General features: G+C 36.7%; 2 protein-coding genes across 4 annotated transcripts in view; one reads left to right on the plus strand and one right to left on the minus strand.

Annotated features, from left to right (window-relative positions):
* The window catches only part of LOC148057281 (uncharacterized), a 195,472-nt gene that overhangs the window by 3,915 nt on the left and 170,985 nt on the right, over positions 1-20,572 (plus strand). The gene's annotated exons all lie outside the window — the stretch shown is intronic.
* Positions 1,739-20,255, minus strand: ATP6V0D2 (ATPase H+ transporting V0 subunit d2). Of its 2 annotated transcripts, none has more exons than XM_009476539.2 (8): positions 19,917-20,255; positions 13,577-13,748; positions 11,534-11,712; positions 9,524-9,603; positions 7,591-7,668; positions 4,111-4,287; positions 2,659-2,736; positions 1,739-2,181 (listed from the first exon to the last, which is right to left on the minus strand). In XM_009476539.2, the coding sequence occupies exons 1-8, from the start codon at positions 20,044-20,046 to the stop codon at positions 2,020-2,022; spliced, it is 1,056 nt and encodes a 351-aa protein (XP_009474814.2). In that variant the 5' UTR covers positions 20,047-20,255; the 3' UTR covers positions 1,739-2,019. The 2 variants fall into 2 exon arrangements, with proteins under 2 accessions (XP_009474814.2, XP_087606507.1); XM_087750381.1 differs by lacking the exon at positions 19,917-20,255 and adding an exon at positions 14,276-14,395.

Here is a 20,572-nt window from a genome sequence, read left to right on the forward strand (position 1 = left end):
ATGATTTAGGGTGGAGAGCAGATTCTTTCCCCTTCAAATCACTTCAGAAAATTCTTGGCAGAAAGCCAGCTGGTTTATTTTGTTCAAGTAGGGAGGTTTGATTTATCAGTACAGAAAAAGTATTTGTGCACTGTGCTGAACCATATGAATTCAGTTTCTGTGTCCCAGACCAGTTGACTTTGTTATTCTCTGCTCACAACAAATTTTTCTAATGCTATTACTAAAAAATATAGAAAAATGCAAGTTGGAGAGAACATAGTCCTATTACTTTCTTCAGTGCAGTTTGTGTTATAGTTTGTGATATAGTTTGCGATACAAGTGTGAACTGGAAAGTGTTGGTCACAATCAGACTGGGAAATACAAATTAAGAAATGCAAGGTAGTAAAAGCAGTGCAAGGAAGCAACTACAAATGCCAAAATGAAATTGCAATCCACAAATCTTACAGTTCAGTTTCTTTTTTTTTTTTTGCTTCTGAATTACTACATCTGCTAAACAAAGAAGCCTTAATATAGAGATAAGATCTGTATTATTTTCTTATAAACTTATTTCTTTTTAGTTGATTTTTCTAAATTCCTACTAAATTATTTTTAAAGGAAACTCTCTGAAAGTATCTTTTAAAGTAATAATGTAAGGTTCTCGGTGATTCACAATAAAGCAAAATATTAAAGATCTTCTCAATTCTCGATTAAATCAGTATGCGATGTTCTGGGATATAACCCTTTGGTTATGTTTACAGTTTAGGAACTGTGTTTTTAGCTGTTAAAATGGTAACATTTTCTACTTTTTATGTATGTATACCTGTGCACTTTTATATATTATAGAGAGAGGGATATTATATCTTAGTTCTTAAAACCATGATGCCTGAATGTTTTCTATAACTCTGAGGTGTTGACATCAGACATATTTTATTTTTCTGTCTACTCAGCAGGAAATGGATTTTATTTCTGTATCGTATTACTGGAGGCATAGTCAGCTGAAGATTGAGATTTGCTATTGTGCAGCCTGAAACTAATGAGTCATGCAGAAAATGAAGGTATGGCCTGTTTCAAAGATAAGAGGGCAAATATTTTGAATGGAGTAGGAAGGCAGAATGTTGATATGGCTTTCAAAATCCTTCCTTTTTCTTCAGCAGAATTAATCTTGTCCTGCTACAATCTGGCTTCAACTGTTCACTCTATTTTTAGTTACTAATCTTAGCCAGGTCCTCAAATAGCTCAGAGCTGGTGTTGTTTGTGTCTGATGTAAAACTGATACAGAACTTGGCTGGTATTTTCATTCATGTTTCATAATCTTCCCTAGTGCATACATAAGACAGTGTCTTTGGTGTGCTGGGAGGAGATGTTTGTATTGCCGTGGAGTAGATCAGACACCCGTTGTTTGACACTTATGATGCTCCTCATGTGACCATAAAGGAATAAGTGAAAACATTTTCATGAAAATGAAATTACTTCTTTACATTTAGCTGCAGAGAGGTCTCACAGTTAGAAAGGTTCAGGAAGCTCTCTCTTGAGATTCCTTAAGGGGAATCTCAGAGTAACCCTGAAGTTTCTCTCTTATTTGTGTATTAAGTCCTTCGTACAATCTTGTATGCCATGAAGAAGAGTGTAAGTGTAAGACAGAAGCAGTGGTTTAGCTGGCCCTTTGAGAAAACCATTAATTCAAAATTAAGGCATTAAACAGCTTTTCAGATGTCATTGCTAGAAAGCTTGCTTCCACAAAAGAGAAAGCATATGTATGTATAGACCTTGCAGGAAGTTTTTATTGATCAATTCCATTAAAATGGCCACAGTGGGAACAACAAATCTACCGACAAAAACTACGCATAAGCCCACTAATATTTCCTTATAAAGTACTCACATCTCTAATTACATTACTTTTTCTTACAGTGCTGTATACAAGGAGAATCATTAATACAACTTAAAACGTCTGATAAGAGTTCACTTTTGAAATAAGATTTTTCTTCTTTTCTATGAAATAATGCATCTTTTCAGGCATTGTAGGATTATAAATTCTCAGATTTAGAAAATGGGAATGTAGTTGTTAATTTTGGTTCTGTGTCTCTGAGAAATGCATTCGGCAATCCATACAATATTCCTGCATTCTTGTTCCTTTAACTTTACATAGGCATAAAATACTCCAAAATGAAACTGGTTGTTGAATGCAAGCACATTCAGCTTTACCTGTGGAAAAGATGAGCAAGTGTTATGATAAAATATTAAAGAAGGCCAATGTGATTTTTATATGGTAGCTTTTATGATCAAGATTTCTATGTAACTTTGCAACCATGACTATATTTAGGAGTCTGTGGATTCATTTTGGTACTAGACTACAGCAACATTACAGGTAAGTAGAGGACAGTGGTGAAATACCTTCTTCAGTAGACTATTCAAAAGAAATTTCATTAAGTGGTTTATATGAGATGGCTTTCGGATAGGCTATCAGGGTTGACAGTTCTATAACTAGTCTTCAAAAGAATGTCCTGGGATTTATTTTATTTAAAAAGGTAAATCCTTCTATTTTAATTCAGCCAAATGTTGACAGCCATAGAAATACTGTGTTCTTGAATACAAAGCTGAATGATGCAGTATGGTAGAATCAAAATCAAAATTCTAGGTGTGTAACTTTCATTGTGGTATGTTAAGGTTAGAAGCTCTTACCTCATGTTCGAAAAATGCATCTTCCAGCGTCTTTTCTCCAGTGCCACTCCCTACGCCCTCAAACACAGCCTTGTATTCCTAAAAGCATAGACAACCACCCAATGGAAATGAGGTACTTTTGCATTCTGTGCAGCTCAGATACTTTACATTACTTTATCAATCAATCTACGTTAAGTGATCTTTCTGTATAGAAGAACTCATGTAAAGATTACAGTTCTACATAAATCAAAAGTTAAAAGCATATAGTCAGCAAAAGAAAGAAAAATCACATTTGTTCGTGTATTTCTTACCGTCATTTCCTACAACTTAATGTAATTTACTGAAGGCACTAGAAGAGGCTTATTGTAAAATGACACATGACCTTTCACTCCTTTGGACAGAGAGCACTCAACTTCTTGTACAAATAGTATCCATCAGAGCCAGAGCTGTAAATGGAGCCAAAACCCTGAACTCTGATCCTCACATGGTGGCTCATTTTATTTCCAGTAGTCAGCTGGATTTGCTTTATCTGCGTTAATATTGTACCTAAATCCATTAGTGTGATATGTCACCCTGGAATATTCTGCGCAGATATATTTGAATTCATTTCTTACGTGTTACATTTCTGTGTAATTTGCTTCTCTGTGTATTTGTTTTGTTTTTCCTATAAAGTAGCAGTGCGGTATAGGTCTATTACTATGGTTCCCAAATTCCTCTAAATATCCTACCATCACATGAATAGACTTGCTCTGTACCACATTGACATGGTGGCACATGCTTCTAACATTCTGTTTATGCACAGGAACAGATGTGCATCTCCAGCCTTGTTTCTTCTATGGAAAAAGCAGTAGACCAGATGTCATTTTGTTTTGTGTACCTACTTGGAGGTAGCTTAAATATTATAGGTAGTCAGGGTACCACAGTTAATTCATAGAGCAAGTGTTGCATATTGGTTCATCTTTAATAACAGCACTAGTTGCATCAGTATTAACAACGTCATCTGCTTCTTTGATTCAATCAGTGATTTAGAGCAAGCTTTTCAGAAGGGCATTTTTACGGTACACTAGCAATAAATCAGGTTTGCACTCATCTGTGACATGAACTGTTTGGCCAGTTCATTTTAAAATGACTTATACTTTTGCTCCAAAATCTTGGAGGCAGCAACTGTGAAGTGAAACTCAATTTGTGGAGGGTTAATGAAGTAGGAAGAGTTCTGTTTACTAGAATGTGATTTGGTCTTATTTAAACATCACTGTAAGAGAAACTTTGTATTGCACTAAGGTAATAATATATCTTATGTCTTCATACCAAAGGCCTTTGATTCCATATACTTCTTTTTGGGATCTTTTGTTTCTTCAATGATTTTTTTCTCTCTCAGAAGTGTTTTTAACTTATGTGAACACTCTTGATGACATCAAGAGATGTTAAGTGTTTGTATTTTGGTTTTTTTTTTTAAGAAATTAGATTACATACTGCATAGTAATCTGCAACACACTTCACTTGCTCGTAGTCATCTGCATTGGCCAACAGGTGTAAGCCTTCTGGATACAGTTTTCCACAGGTTGGATACAGCTTCTCTCGGTCATCTTTACTCAGCTCAGTGCCAAATGAATTAATGGTGATGATAAAGGCACGTCTGTCTGCCTCAAACTTAATATGCAAAACAAAGAATAAAAAGGTGTTATTAGAGATCTCATTCTAAATTAATGTGGGGATATGTTTTCTTTTCAGTAAGCTAAACTATGGAAAGTTAAAAAAAAGTGGACTTCAGAGCATTAGAAACATACCTTATTTTAAAAATTGTAAATCCTTGTTTGCAAATACTTGTTAAATTTTAACTAGAAAATCAAAGTGTTTTGCAAGGACAGCTTTTATTCTGTGATTTTTGTACTGAAAATATCATCTCTGCTACTTCCTCATTTCCCTACTTAATTACCCAGATGTTGACAACAAAAAATCTCCTCACACACCCTTCTGAAGTTATGAAATAATACTCTTATAAATAATACAGGAGAGGACTAAGAATGAATAGTACTGTTCTGGGTTAACTCAAAGTGCTGTTGAGAGTAAAGGTTGAATGGAAATTCTGAAAAAAAAAAAAGTTTCTGAATGCACATCTTTGAAACGATAATTTAATAAAGTGGAGGGGGCTGTTTACTTGCCAAGTTAAAGTTTTCAAGTGTTTCAAATAACAGTTAATTTTTAACACATAGAATCAAGGGCTATATTTCTTCTGCCAGATTTAAATGCCTGTAGTATCTGTATTTTCCCTGCAGCAGCAGACTGAAAGTCATTCTGATGTCTAGATCTCAGGTTGTTCTTTTGTACAAGGCAAAATTTCACTTGCCATTCTTACAGTATGAATTAAAAATGTAATGGTAAATAAAAATAATCTTACTCAGTTCTGTCTGATTTAAATCTATTGTTCTGTCTTGAGAGCTAAATTGACTATGGGTTTATTTCTTTCCTTTGTTACTTACTTTCATGTTGTAAGAAGAGCAGACCTCTTGCTAATTGCAGGGTTTACCCAGGAAAATCTTCCAAGTGAACCATATATAGTATACACACATTTTAGGCAGCTTGCAAACTTTCTTATGCTGTGAATTTTTGAACTGTTTTAAGCAGAAAGGTACTCTTTTCCATTGAATAAGACAACTGAAGTTGCAACACAGTTCTACAACTTTAGCAGTTAAGCACATATTCATAGATCCTACTCCTGTGTACTGGAACACACTGTAACAGGGACCCAACTGCCCTCTGGCACTGACTTCAGAGTAAGGAAAATTAATAAACGATAGAGAAATAATGAGAAGGAAATAAGTGTGCTTGAAAAGATTTCTGGCTAATGAATAACAGGGCCAAATTTCACTTGCCTTATTAATATGAACAGGCATATCAGCCCTAGTGAAACTGTTTTGGAAGGACAAATGCTTTGGTTTTTTAACTTGTTAAAGCCAGGTAGAATCTAGCTGTTAGATTTATAATATTTTATTGGGAAAAAAGCATGCTCAGATGCAATTATAACTAATGCTAGCAGGTTTGGGACCTAATTCCATGACTCCCAGTTTGAGAAAATTTGCAGGATCAGTCCCATCCCTACAGACCTCTCAGTTCACCAAATTATTGGCACATGAGGTTCTCCATAGTGAGTAAGGCCACGAGGCAGTTATTTGTTGACTTGGGCCATTTGATTGCTGCAGGTAGAGGTGGAGTCACAGGACGACCGTTTCCTAAGTGCTTTGGTTTCCATATGGGAAAGTGAAGTAGCATGTCTGCTACTTGAGAATTAGCATGAGGCCCCAATAACAGGCACAGCACTAGCTGCAGTGCAGTCCTGCAGTTTCTTGCCAGATTCAGGGTTAAATATGCAATGTTTGTTGTCGATGGTGGAAAAGAGATCATCAGTACTTTTAATGTGGAAGGTTGGCACCGTGACCGGTGGTCAAGGAGTTGGCGAGCTAAATACCTCAGCCTCATTCTGATAGGGTCAGGTTGGTAGTCTTACATATAAGATTACAGAATAAATAGCAAGTATTCTTTCAAATAATTAAACTTTGGCTTTTTGTGAATTCAACCATTAGCTATCTGCTCCATGTGTATCTTCAGATTATTAAAATGTTATAGAAAAGGAAATCTTCTGCAGAAAAGTTGATCCTCCTAGCTGATTGACATTAGATAGGGATTTTAAAGAAGCTTATCACAGACCAGACTGTTACAACTGCTATAAAGAGAGTTTTACAGCATGCTTAAACTAATGTTGGTAAGTAATCTGCTCTCAGCATGAATTTCTAGCTAAAAATGAACTTTCTGAAAAATCCAAATCAACTGTGGGAAATGTCTTTACCTCTGCCAGCCAATCTCTTGATTTTTATTTTTCGGAAAAGAATACTCAAAATACTTCATTTCTGATTTGACTTGATTAAGAATATTTTCTTTAGAACATAAAATGAAACATTATGACCTGGTTAAATAAAATATTAAATTGCATTCCCTTTTAGAACATTGTTTCATAAGAGGTAATATAGGTTCATTCTTCCTTCAGGGGTGAGCTCCCAGGGTTATTATCTCTCTCCTATAATGCAAACATTTAGTGTGATGTCATCTGAGCTCAGTGAATTTTGTTCAGTCAGTTTCCAGGGTGTAAGTTTTGCTTATCCAGAAGAAAAGACTCCTGGAAGCAAATGGGTGATCTGGCTTTCAAACTCTGCAAAGAATTATGGTAAAGCGTATGAAAAAAAATGGAACTGAATGCTGAGAACTCAATGTTAGGAATTTCTGGATCTTCTATTACAGTAACAGATACAAAAATGTCATTCACTATGCTCTAGGTATGCTTTGGGGAGGAGGACGTTAGGAATTTTGTATGTCATGGAAAAAGTAAATATTAAACTTTTCTGAGGTGAGAGAAAAATAAAACATGTAATGTTGGGCTTTTCTGTATAACACTAGTTCCAAAGGTCACTCAACTCTAACTTCAGCCATTAATTTTAATAGGAGAGTAAACAAACATAATAGTGCCATGAAGCTTAAAGATTGTACATTAGTAAATATACAGTAATGCCAGACCTGAGCTATCCCAAATTTAATTTTGAGCTAGGAGGTGTAAGAATAATCCATTTTTTAGCTTTTCTACATAATACAGGAAAATGTTAAAGGCCAACAGTTTGAGATCAGTGAACCATTTATTCTCTTCTGCTCTCTGTTATAGAAAAATATTAACTGAGGCTAACTCCTCCCTGGTAATGGACTAGCTGCCTCTATAGTCAAGAGATAAAAGTCATCCTAGAATAAAGCCTTTGTTACATCTTAGAAAAACAGTTATTATTCAGAGGAGAGGCAAACATTTGACAAATAACTTTGCAAATGGAAAGAGAAGGAACAGGAAAAACAAAGTAACCTAATTATGAAAACATTGTGGAATACTTTCATATACAAAGACTGAATTTTTCTTACCTCAAGAATAGGTCTCATGATTTCTGCTGTAGTACCACCTTGTTTTTCACAAAACTTATAGAACGCCTCAAGATAAGACTACATGAAAGAAGAAAAGAAATATTTTAAACACTACGTAAGACCTGGACTAACACAGCACATAGTCATGAACCTCATTTTTAAATACTTCCATTAACTGTGATAATTCTACCTGTGAATTTAAATTCAAATATGTGCTTAATTACTTTGCTGGGTTGAAAGTTGAAATATTAAAATGCAAATATCTTGTTATTACAATACGGGTTCAAATGTTTTTAAAAACTGTTATAGGACAAATATTATGTTTTCTTTGCTCTCTAAAGAAGGAACTTCTTGAGCTCCGTTGAGCTTCCACTGCATAACAAACAGATGGCTGAAGGAAACTCTGCATTTATAGTGCGGAGGAGGGGATTTAGGAATATGCCATGGGTGTTGGGCCAGCACTATGAGGATACACAAACTAATCCCTCCTGCTCTACCCTAAACCCTGGATTAGGACAGAACAGTGGACAAAGCTTCTGTAATACTGGTCTGCAGAGCCCTCTGGTCTATTAAGGTTTCTGGCCTTCACACCCATTTCAAAATACCTGTGCAGGAAGGACCCTAAATATCTGAGAGATGCTGTTCCCCCTGCCTCTCCATCCCCCAAAATACTGTCTTAGGGAACGTTTATGTTATCAAAATGCATTTACTACAACTTCACGCAATCTTCTTATAAGAAGCTGTCACTAACTATGCAATTAAGTGAATTTTAAGTAGACACATCTCAAGGGGGATCTGCTGCATGGGATTATGCATTGGGTTCTGTATAGTGCTATCTGATAGTAGATCTGAAACATAACTGATCACATTGACAGCTGAAGCAGAGGAGACAGGATATATTAATAATTTAGATGTGTGTGAAGAATGATCCCCCTGATACTTAGAAGAGTGAGAAGAAAAAAAAAACAAAAAAATAGATTTAATAAGTGTAAATGTATGGTTATCCACACAGAATATAAGAATCAAATCTGTATGTCATCAAATGGAAAAAGAGTGTCGAGTTTAGTAGTACTGTGAAAGAATTAAAATACTTGGGCATAACTGATCTTGTTTTGAATGAGAGAAAGCAGCAGAATATTTAAGAATCAAATATTGGTTTGGGAATTTATAAATATAATTTGTAAGACAAACAGAAGATTTTTTTCCTAGTGCAATCAGATCACTGTAAGAATACTTCCTGCAGTCTGGGGCATCCACTGTGAAAGAAAGATAACAAAGAATTTGGAGAGAATGTGCCAGGAGGAACCATTAACAGAATGAAATATGTATAGCCTTTAAAGAGACCATCCTAAGAGTATTGACCTGTGTGATAATATCTGTAAAGTACTTTGAAAATGCAAGGCACATGTTAGAAGCACATCCTTACAGCAGCGTGCTGTAGCAATGCTAAAGATAATGTAAAAAGGAAGAAATTATACAAAACCCTTAAGTAAAAAAAATGTTAGCTAGACTCAAAGCAATTAGACCTTTTCAAATCACATCTATCTTCTATAAATAAAAATAAATGTTAGCCAAAAGCCTGTCTAGGCTCACTTAGGAGCTAACAGTTCTGTGGCATTTGGTGGATAACTGAGTTATTCATAAACAAATGGATCTGGATATTAGCCTGACATCTAAAGCATTTTCATTAATGAAATACTAAATTAGAATTTGGATGCAGACCTAAAATTTGAAAACTCTCCAAACAGTGGAGTAGAAATGAAAGGAGCTGGATTTGATTCCTGGACTTGTCATCAACCAGGTGACCTTAGACAGCTTGCTTTATCTCACCATGCTTCTGTTTCCCCATCCATAAAACAGGGTTAATGATACTGACCTTTTCTGAGACACTTTGAAAAACCCCAAGTATTATCGTTATGTTGCAAGAACTTGCCTTGTACAGTTTGTTGCGCATTATTTCAATGTTCATTTCATCCAGGTCATTTTCAGACAAGCAGTCTTGAAAGAAAGCAGCTGAAAGCAGAGTTTATTATATTGCAGTATAAATCTACATGCTGATAATATGCATCTCTTTCCTATTGCCATTCACCAGTGTGTGAGCAAGAATCTGAGGTTTCTGTTTTACAAGAAAGAGTGATGTAACAGAGAGGAAGAGAAATCCCCTTGATTTTCCCCTTATCCTTCTACTCCCTCCTTTTTAATGAGAATCTGCTGTGAGGGGAATCAATCAGTGCCGCAGCCAGATTCCACATCTCCAGAGGGAATCAGATGAGAAGTGCTAATGAAAGCCTTAATCTTCTCCAAAGTATATGGTTTGGGCATTAGGGAGATTTTCTAGTGAGGAACATGAAAGATAATTTTTGTCTTAAGTCATGCAGGTATTCTGCAATTGTTAAGGAGAATCCTCTTTCCTATTTTCCCTCTTCCTCTTTGGGTATGTCTGTAGTGGGGGAAAGGCAACAGGTTGCAACTAGTAAGGGGCACAAGCTTTGACCCTGGCCATCTGTGCTTCCAGGTCCTGTGCAGAACTGGCTAAAGAGCAAGCTTTTGAACAGGGAGGTAGGGGATGAAGTTCATTTGTGCAGCTGGACCGGTTAAAAATACTGTATTCATAACCAACACAAGTATGCCAATCCCTCACTGTTCGTAAGTAATGGCAGTGGGACAGACCAGTGCTGAGGGACAGAGTGTTGTCTCAGACAGTTCAATGGGAGGTGCTATTTAAAGAGACCATGTGAGCCTGGCTGTGTTTTGTGATCTTCTCCCTTCATACTCTCCCAGCATCCAGTTTTTGGATGAACAATATTAGAGGATGTAGCCCTGACAGTTCCCTTTAGTATCTCAAACTAAAGAAAGAAACCGCCACGTACTGACTGTTGCCTGTGCCGCTCATTGCCTCTCCAAAGGGACTGAGTGTCACCTGCAGTGATAACAAGGGGGCAAAGGAGAGGAGCCTGGAGCAAAGGAGTGGGAAAGGGGGGAGGAAAGGTGTTTTCCCTAAGTATGTAAATGTTTGTTTCTTTATGTTTGTTTGTTTGTTTGTTTCCTAACACCTGAAACAGTAATTAAATATATTAGTATTAATCAACAATAAATCAAGTTAATTTTCCCCAATCTGTTTTGCCTGCAACAGTACTTGGTCGGTGATCTCAACCCACAAGCTCCTTATTTTTCCCCACTGTTTTCTCCCCACATTGTGCTGGGGACGGGGGTTGAGCGAGTGGCTGGGTAGGAGTTTGGCTTCTGTCTGGGGCCAACTCACCACGCCTTCTGGAGAAGCAGAACCCAAACCCACTCACAGTACTCAAGATGAGGGCACACAGGGATTTCATATATGTTCAAATCCATCCAGTTCCATCTTATTCTCAGTACTCTTCCCAGCAGTGCCCCAGAGCTGGTTAGTTTTTGTTTGTTCATGTTGGCTGCTGCAGCACATTGAGCAGACTTTCAGCCCAGTTTCAGAATGCGACGTTCCCAAGCCTGGCTCTGTTTTGCTTTCAGATTTAGTTCTTCAAAATAGGGATTTTCTCTATGTTTGAATCATGCCCAAATCCCAAGAGGGAATCTAGGTTCTACCACAACATCTAATATTTATTAGGGACTGTCTGCTTCTTGATCCTTATTGAGGGATAGGCAAGATTTCATCTTACATTTTTTAATTATAGATCAGTGGCTACTTTGGGTATAAAAGATATCCATTACACTTCTTGAGTAGCATGTTTTCTTTGTGTCTGCTACCCAAGGTTGACATAGAAGCTGTTAGTAAATATTACTAGACAATGTCCTGACCACCACTTCAGAAGTGCTTGATCCACACTTCATGTTTCGTGTTACCAAAACACAGCATATCCAGTGGAAAACATGCTACTCCATTTGAGATATTCTTAAGAATACAGGATGAGTAGTTTCAAGAAGCAAATAAGATATAATTTAGTGTTCCTACCTAATGGTGTGTCAACCAAAATTGCATTGAACAGCTCAGTGGGGTTTGAGGCAATGCTGACTGCTTCCATTTGCTCAAAACTCCCCAGTGGATGGCACTTGGGAATAAGTTCAGCTATGGGCCGCTGATGTAATGTGCCAGTTATTAAAAGAATTACGTTGTCAATCATGTAGCTGTATCTGTATTTGAAAGAAAAAGAAATGAACCTTATCTTTATAAAGAATTTTCTTTTGAAAAAATACCAAAACAAGATTTTTGAAAATTAGTAATAATACTAAAGTCAGAAACAACCACAGTATTTGCAGGTTTGTGTGTTCACTCTGTATCAATGTCTCATTTATCAAAAAGCAACAGAAGTTTTTAAATAGCCAGTAGGTAACACACAGTATTAATTTTAAACACATGACTAAGTTTGGGAGAGAGACACTTTTAAAGAGGGGGAAACTGAAACATGAATATAATAAGCATAACAGCTGTGAAATGTCAATTCACTATAGCAAGTGACAATAAGTGGTATCGCATCTTCTCTAGTTTGGGATTTTGTTATTTTATATGGACCATCTGGACAGAAAAGAAGTGTGTGAGAATCTGGGCACTAAAACTGCAGAGTTAATGCAGATGGACCACTCTTGGGGCTTTCTTCTCACTCAGCTTTAAACATCCTCCCACCAGGAAACTAAGAACAGGTTCTCAGAGATTTCTTCTTTATTGCTAAAAGTTTTCTTTTCAGTAGAAGTTTTCTATCAGCTTCTTACTAGTTTTACGGTCAGAGAGGCTGACAAGAGTTTTGTAAGTGACTTGGAAATGTAAAAGTTATTCCCTTGGGATTCTTATAACAAGACCGCCAGCCCTCAGCTTGTGTTGTTGATTCAGAACAGCTAGAGACAAATAGGGATTAATACGATCTCACACAAAATCTGGGAGGGGGCTCAGGGACCTGGTGAAATGTAGTTAAATGATTTAATAATTGTGTTAAATATCTTAAACTAGTGTCTCCATTATGAAAAACAACAGCGTGCAGAAATTGTGCATACACGTGTACACGTGCATGTCAATCAGTGTGAGAAAAGAGTTGCCATAATTTTCATATTTTCACTTTCATTTCTCTGAAGCAAAAGGTAAACATGGTATGCCTCAGGTCACAGCTGTCCTAGGGCAGTCTTTAAGATCCTGTTAATATATTCACCTAGAACTGGTCAGCTACACTTGACCAAAAAAAAAAAAAAATAGTGATACTTTTATTTTGCTGTTGTGATAAAAATACTCCTTAAAAATAAGGTGAACAATCTAGTGTTCTTGTTATAATATATTAAAAAGATAAGATTGGGGGAGTAAACAGGTAAAATATCCTGCTGCCATTTCACTAATCCATGTTGTTATACTGTTATAAAGCAGATCCTTGTTCTTAATGTTGTTTAAGCCATTCATCGACAAGTTTTATCTGTTTATAACTGTATTGAGATCAGAACTTTCTCTTCACCTGGCATCAATCAACACTTGTACTTTTTAAAAAACCTACTTGGATCTAAGTATCTTGCTATACACAACAAAAAGTTTTTCTGCTTTTAATGTTCAAAGGGTATAAAAAGTATGGCAGGTGTACGATGTGTTGTCTTTCCCCCTTTAAAAAAAGTCTGAAACTTGCCACGTGCCTAGGAACTAAATCACTGCCCTCTACATCATGAAATTGCTAATCTTGCATGAGTCACCCCCACAGACAGTTTTGCAAGTTCTATGACTTAAATGATGTTTGAAAATTGTAACCATTTTTTCTCAATCTCTACCACGCCTCCTGCCACTGTACACAGAAAAAATCTGCTTGTGTCCTTTAAAATAAGAAGTTGCAAAGACAACAGCTCTTCATATATATATTTGCAGAACTTATATTAGCAAATAAAGTATATAAATGTTGCAGTATAAAAGTAATTTTGCTATTTTTGAAACTTAATAGAAATTCAAGTATGTTGCATTTACACTGTTTTAACTTGTAGCTATGCTTTTGCTTTGAGTCTATGTGGTAAGCTATGTGGTAACATTACTTACGTGATAAAATTCAGGAAAGTGGCAAGTGGTTCAAAAGCATGGTTTCTAAAGTAATGAAATTCTGTGAGTAGTTTTGCTTTCAGTTTATCATCGATGGTGGAAATAGTGAGAGGGCCAGTTTCGTTAGCCAAGAAGTTGCCATAGTCTGTAGTCTGTAGATGTAACTTCAGATCTGAAATTAGATTCAAGGAAGATCATGAGAATAAACTGTCATTATATTGTCTCCAAACCAAATAAAAAAACTTCTAAAATGTTAATTTCTTACAGTATATTTTCATATTAAGGGTCTGATCATACTCTATGGAAAAGGTTTTGCCATAGATTTAACGCAGAGTAAATGCATAATTACTGCAAATTTGTACTGCCTTCTACCAGTAAAACTTACTGCGTGCCACAGGAAAGCAGAAATAACTTACATCTTTGTCAGAAGTTTCACTGGCAACTTTAGTTTCCAGCCACACCAGGCACAGTGTTAATTACTGCTCTTCTGAGGCCCTTCCCAATCAGGTTTGTTCAATGTTTTGATTTCTCTGATTTATTTAGGGCACCACTCTTGCACTATTATAATGTCTGTTGTTTTGTCTCCTGCATTCCTAGGGACTGTTATGCATCAATAGGAATCATCCTTTAACTTTATTAAGATCTTAAATTTTCATTTGAAACATTCAAATCTCAGGTAAGACTATAATCTTACGTTACCAGGCTGCCCGAAGAAGAGGAGCGAACACATCTTGCCTCGCTCAGGTTCTGGGCTCCAAATGGCTTCTGCAGTGCACTTGAAAGGGCACAGTTACACTCTCTTAGCATTTCTGGTTTGGCTTTGTCTGATTTATGGCTGGTACTACCAGATTCTAAGAAGCTGTTCCAGAAACTTGGGTTATCGTGACATATTCTGTCTGAGCTCCCAACCCTGATAACTGAGGAAAATGGGTTGATTAGACAACAAAGTTGAAAGAAGCTTTTGTAATATCAAAGAATTCATTTGACAGATTTCCTCTGCTAGCCATTTTCCACCATGAGGCAAAAGTAAGGATTTGAATCAGTTCTTAGTGTTCAAAGCAGTTTAACATTTCCTTTTAGAAAAGCCCCTGCTATATTACATAGTTGTCTTCAAAGGCTATATTAAAACTACTGTAAATTATAGATTGGGATAATATTATATGGTTTGGGCATTCATAATGATTAGATTTCCAGATAAAATCTGAAGTGATATTTAGGGAAAAGGAAGCAACACTCCCACTGACTGAAAAAAAGGTGTACCCTATAAGGGAAGTTAATCCGCAGTTAGCAAGGTGTGCTTTTATCAGTATAGTAGCTACTCTTTCCTAATTCCCCATACTTGTACTTTCTTGGTATGCAAAAAGGTTGCCTACACTGAGATTTAAAGCAAAAGAACTAGTACATTGCAAATTCGAACTCCTACGTCTAGCACTCTAGCTTACTGAGATAAATAACCCTCAGAGTTTTCTATTCAGTTTAGCTGCCACTCGAGCTCGTTTTAGCGATTACATCAACAGACTCTTGGATAGGACAGCCTTACTCAGCTAGCTCTCTGCAACTGTTAGCATTTCTCTAGATCTTCCTGCAATAGACTAGCAGTGTTGCTAGCATAATTGCTTCTTAAAATTATATAGGTTGTCACAAAAGTGTTGACAAAAGAAGGCAGAAGAAATTGGTCTTTCAATGGTCAGAGCCAGATACTAGGAAATAGCCATAGTTTCAGTACAGGCTTCTATGTAGGAAGAAGAAAGAGAATCCAAACATGAAAAAAGAAAACCACGTACTTCAAGAAAGAGAGAAAGGTGAGAAAGATGAAGAGATAAATAAAAATGCTGAATTATGCCCAGAAATGAGTCTAAATATGTAAGACCAACTTTTAAAAAAATCACTAATATTTTCATATCACATCTACATTTCCTGTGAAAACTGATTTTTACTTTCTCTTTTTGTTGCAAAGAAGGTAAAAATACTTGGCATATAGTGGGATTAGATAATACTACCTCATTACATGCAGAGAACTGAATTCCAGCTTTCTTTAATTCCATTTCAGACTAACCACTGATACCTACCTTGAGTCACGCTCTGTAAATGCATTCCAAACATGGTGGTTTTCAGAGGTTTAGTACCTAAAGCAGACTCCAAAACCCACATATCAGCCCCAAGTGTTGACCATTCTGAAGTGTGTTTAACATCGTCATGAGATGAACAGAAAACAAACCCAACTGATTGAGAATAGTTTGACAAGACTGTGTCACCTTCCTCAGTTCTCTTATTGACTGAGTGGCTTCAAAATCTATGCCCTAACGTAAGGCATGAAAAATATTAACTATAGCACATTAAATAGCCCCATCTGGCTCTCAAAAGCTATGGAGGAAATACTATGCCCAGGAATACTGGATTTATGACCCTGTCACTTCCATGGCCTGCTTTAGAGAAGTATTTCTTCATAATCATAAATGATTTAATAAAGTGCCAGCATGCATACTGTATCTAAGAAACAGTATTCAACCCTATCTCACGGCCTTGGCCAAAACAGTTGAGAAAATAGTCATCCACAAGGTCCAGTACCATATAGTATCGATCAGGAATGTCATAATCAGAGTTCACAACCATGACAGAGTTCAGTGCAGCTCAGAGACTGCTCTGCTGGTCTTAAATGGTATTCTCTTGGCTGTTGGCCTAACTAAGACCTCTGGAGTAACACCATCAGACACTTGTACTAGTAACGCGACCTGATGACCTGGCAGGAGGAGATGACTGAGCATTACAGGGGCTTCAGACATTCCTGTTCACAAAAACCTTTTAGTGATGGTAGCTGCTCCTTTTCTCAGGGGCTCTTGGAGACCTGCACAAGACCCTGGGCTTTTCAGCATGTCCACAAGATCCTTAGGAAAGAAAATTCCTGTATTTCAGGTGTCAGTATTATTGCCATCCATCTGCATCGCGTATTTCCTCATACAGTTACATGCAGGGAAATCGTATGTAGGAAATGTATGACTTTAAATAATGTGATTTTAAATCACATGATTTTACTCACAATTGAACTGCAACCAAACACAATTAACTGTATGTCTAAAGGGAATTGATGTGCAGAGGGAGACTAGTTTAAGATGAATACAGTTAAGACAGGAATGGCGCTGATCAGAAAGGAGTATTGCGAGAACTTGAACAAAGCGTTAACCTGGACTCGCGGCATCAAGCACATGGAGTCTTGCCTGAGTCCTCACTTTGGTAGCCAACTGCCCCCAGTTTTCACTTACACTGTTATTTCAGCCACCGCGTGCTGGTGTGTCCTGGCTCTGGCAAGTTAAGTGAACTTATTTCAGTGATGTTGGTGGGAGCAGAGCTGGGCTGCTTGTCCTTCTGTGACCTAGTCTCCCTTCTGGAGAGCAGTAGTCTTTCCATCACACAAGGAAGCAAGGAAAGAATAAAGCACTGAATTTAACCCCCTCATATTCTACTTCAAAGCCTGTCAGCAGCGTTCCTCTGAGGATCCCATTCCCCTGAAACAGAGGGTGACATAGGGCCAAACTAGTAGCATGCCATGTTGCAGAGGTTTCAGTCAGTGTTTCAGCCCACAAGGTAGCTTCATAGAAATTATAATCATTCAAACAAGCCCGAAAGGATGTCTAAGGTAAGCTGAAGGCCTCTTCTTCTCTCTGTGTGGCCCTGAATTGAGAGGACACAGTGGTATCATAAGTCAATTAGCATCCTCCTTTTTTTCTTTCCCTCTCACTGTTATACTTACTCTGTGATTATCAAGCAGAGGTAAAGCACTAACCTGCAGTTTTTCTTGTGGTTCTTCTGTACTGACATTACGGTTTCCCCTCTAGAAAATCAAAACCACTTTGAAATTAAAAGATCTTTTTGATTCTATTTATGGGTTACTTGGGGTTGTTTTGATTCTGTTTCTGCTTGTTAGTTTTAGCATATTTATAATATTTTTAACTTAGGCCAGTTTTTGTGGTGTGGTGCTATGCCGCAGAATGCAGAATGGCGTAAATTTATTACCTTTTAAAGTGAAGACATGAACTGAACGCGCTATTGGACAAGCAAAATAGTACCACAGTGCAAATCCACATGCTGGATCTTTTAATTGGAAACAAAATACAATGTATGCATAAAGCTCAATTTTTTACTTTAGAGGTAAGGGCCTGTGGTTCTGGTGCACTGTACACTAGTGGTGCAAGTTCAATATTACAGCATCCTTTATGTGCAGAGAGGTAAGTGTATTTAGCCTTGTGTACAAATCCAATACTTCTCATATTTTCATTATAAATAATACATTTGGTAGATAACTGGTGGGAATCTGTTAGCTGTCTGAAAGAAGTAGAAAATGTTACAATGGAAAAAGAGATGTAGCTGAATAGAGAAAAAAAGGAAGTCATAGTGGGTAGTAAGATGTGCTTGTAGGTGGTTGCTGCTTCTATTACTGAAACAATTTACGTTCTAAAATTGAATGAACATTAGAAAGAAGGTTCAAAAATAAAAAAGTCATTGTTCTTTCTAATATAAATCTTACTTAGAAAAGGATTTTATCTCTCTGTTGTGATCTGTCTGTCTGTTGCATGCTCTTAGTAATGCTGAAGGTTTATATGACTCAGAAATGTTTGAAAACTACTTCCTCATTGTAAATAACTTTCTTGTACCTTGACTTAAAATTTAGATAGTTTTTCTTAACTATTCTTAACTTACCATGAGCAGGTATTCTTCTGGGAAGGATGAGGGAAATCCTTTTTTCTTGTATGTTTTTAAAAATATTTAAACCTGTATGTTTTCATCTTATTCAGAAGTAACCAGAATTTTATGGGTATTTTTTTTTCTTAATGGAGCCTTTGGTGACATAATTTATTAAGCTCCTTTGCAGAGACAGGCAGAGTAAGAGCAAGGTTTAATAATTCCATCATTCTGTCCTTTGTGTCTTTTATAGCTGTTTGAAGCTCTATTAGCTTTTTCCGAAGTCTGGAGCAGTTAAACAATTAAATACAATATCAAGAGTGTCTGTAGAGTCTTTAAGTTGCATAGATCACAACTGCTGGTACAAATAGTCTATGGAAACTGTTGGTTTTGTCTAGCTGACGTGAATAGATTTCAGTTCTCAGAGTAAGTGTATACATGTGTTCTGTGTGACTAAACTGCCGTTGTATGAAATGGAGAGCTGATACAGCTCTCCAGCTTATCAGCTGAAGTAGGTACATGCACTTGGTCAGTGGAATAGTCTCTAGATCCCATTGGCTGTACTGACAATCTCTTCTTTAACTATGAGAGGAACATTATCCTGCTGACAGGTAAATACCTACATGTATCTATTTGAATGTAGTTGTTTTAATCTGCAAGATGGATGGCATGCAACCTTCCCAGACTTATGTTGTTATTATATTAATAGTTTAGAGAGCCTCAAAACTTGATTGTATATGGGAATCATCAGATTCTGCACTTCTCATTTCCCCAAATCCATTATTACATACACAAAGCAACCAATGCAACAGAGCAAGCTTATTATTTCTCCTTGTTGCTTTTTCAAATGAATCTAATATACTACATGCTATAGAAATTATTTCAGTGTACAATCATAGCTTTTATTTGGAGTCAGGGAAAGAAACTTTATGTTCCATTAGAAAGGTGATTTTTTTTCTGTCGCATTTTCTTCCTGGCAAAGGTCTAGAGGTATGTCATATGATTCTTTGTACAAATCTGTCTTCATCAGGCTGTGACCAGTCTTGGCCACAGAAAGCTGTTTTGAAAACTAGTCTGTGTTCTCTTTATTACTGTGGCAAAGTCACCTTGAAAAAACTGTTGTTTTTTTTTTTTTAAGCTTGAGAATAGTTCAGTTTTATCTTTGTGAAGTCTAGTTTTCTCTTCCTGGCAAGTAGAATGTCCCCCACTGCCGTAAAACTCATGAAGTAATAAAGTACTAAAATTCTATCTCTTATAGAGAAAATCAGTGCGAAATGGTAAGCTTTTAATAAGACTTTTGTGAACTATTTTATCCAACTGAAATGATATGAAACTTCTATACTTGTACAGTTCTGTAGCATGGTTAAAATCTGTGAGAAGGTTGTCAATCTCCATAGGAACTCTATGGATGAGATTTCCAAACTTTATCAGTAAACTAGAAAATCCCATCATCTGGATTGCTTTGCAAATCACAGTCTGTAAAATCCTAGGGTGATTTCCATGGAAAGCTATTAACTTAAATATGGGAACAGTTCTTCAAAGCACATCAGGGTTATCTCTGGTTTTTAAAATAAGCTCTCAATACTTCAGTCTTTTACCTTCCCTTCTTCAAAGGTCTAAAGAACAGTATTTCTTCCTAAATAAAATAAAACAGTAGACTTACCTTCTAGTGTCTCGCATTGTGCTAAATTGACATAGTCTGCACTTGTCAAGATCCCAGCTTTGAACCCTCGGACCAGACCCTCCAAGTAGCCATGGTCCACATTGAAGTAAAACTCTGAGTATCCTGGCATGGAGAAAAGGAGATTTAAACTCTCTGCTGGATAGTTGATGGTACTGAGTATTTGCCACCAACTCTTTTTCTTCTCTTTGGAAGGAGTGACAAACAGTCACTGATTTCCTGCCAGCCTATGATTGTGTTTTACCAACTGGTTTCTTCCTGTTTCTTGCTCCCAGTGTAGTTCCAGTACAGTTGATGCTTACACAACAGCCAGCCAGCAAATCCAACTCCCTCCTGTCAGAGCCAGCAAATGAACCTATTATTGTTGAAAGAGAAGCCAAAAAGGAAGTATAAGCTTTAACCATTGCTTACAAGAATGCTCTGTACTGATTGGCGAATGAGAAAGCATATTACAAAGCTTGATAGCATTTTTGCATTTCTTAAATGTATTATAAACAGGAGGTTTTTAGTGTCTCTGTATACCTTTTGTTTTTTAAAATTTTTGATTGCTAGAAATTTTCTGCTGCTCATCTCTATCAGTAAACATGTATAGGAATTATAAGTTCCTTCTAATAATTACAGTGAACATTAGATCAAGC

Source organism: Nipponia nippon, unplaced genomic scaffold, assembly GCF_047370975.1.
Source record: "Nipponia nippon isolate SJK-2023a ecotype South Korea unplaced genomic scaffold, ASM4737097v1 scaffold_1, whole genome shotgun sequence".
Lineage (NCBI taxonomy): Eukaryota > Metazoa > Chordata > Aves > Pelecaniformes > Threskiornithidae > Nipponia > Nipponia nippon.

Coding starts and splice junctions, on each gene's coding strand:
- ATP6V0D2 (XM_009476539.2), bottom strand. CDS start 20,046: ATGCCAGGATACTCAGAGTTTTACTTCAATGTGGACCATGGCTACTTG. Junction 13,749..19,916: donor ACAATGCGAGACACTAGAAG/GTAAGTCTACTG, acceptor ATCTAATTTCAG/ATCTGAAGTTACATCTACAG. Junction 11,713..13,576: donor ACTTTCCTGAATTTTATCAC/GTAAGTAATGTT, acceptor TTTCAAATACAG/ATACAGCTACATGATTGACA.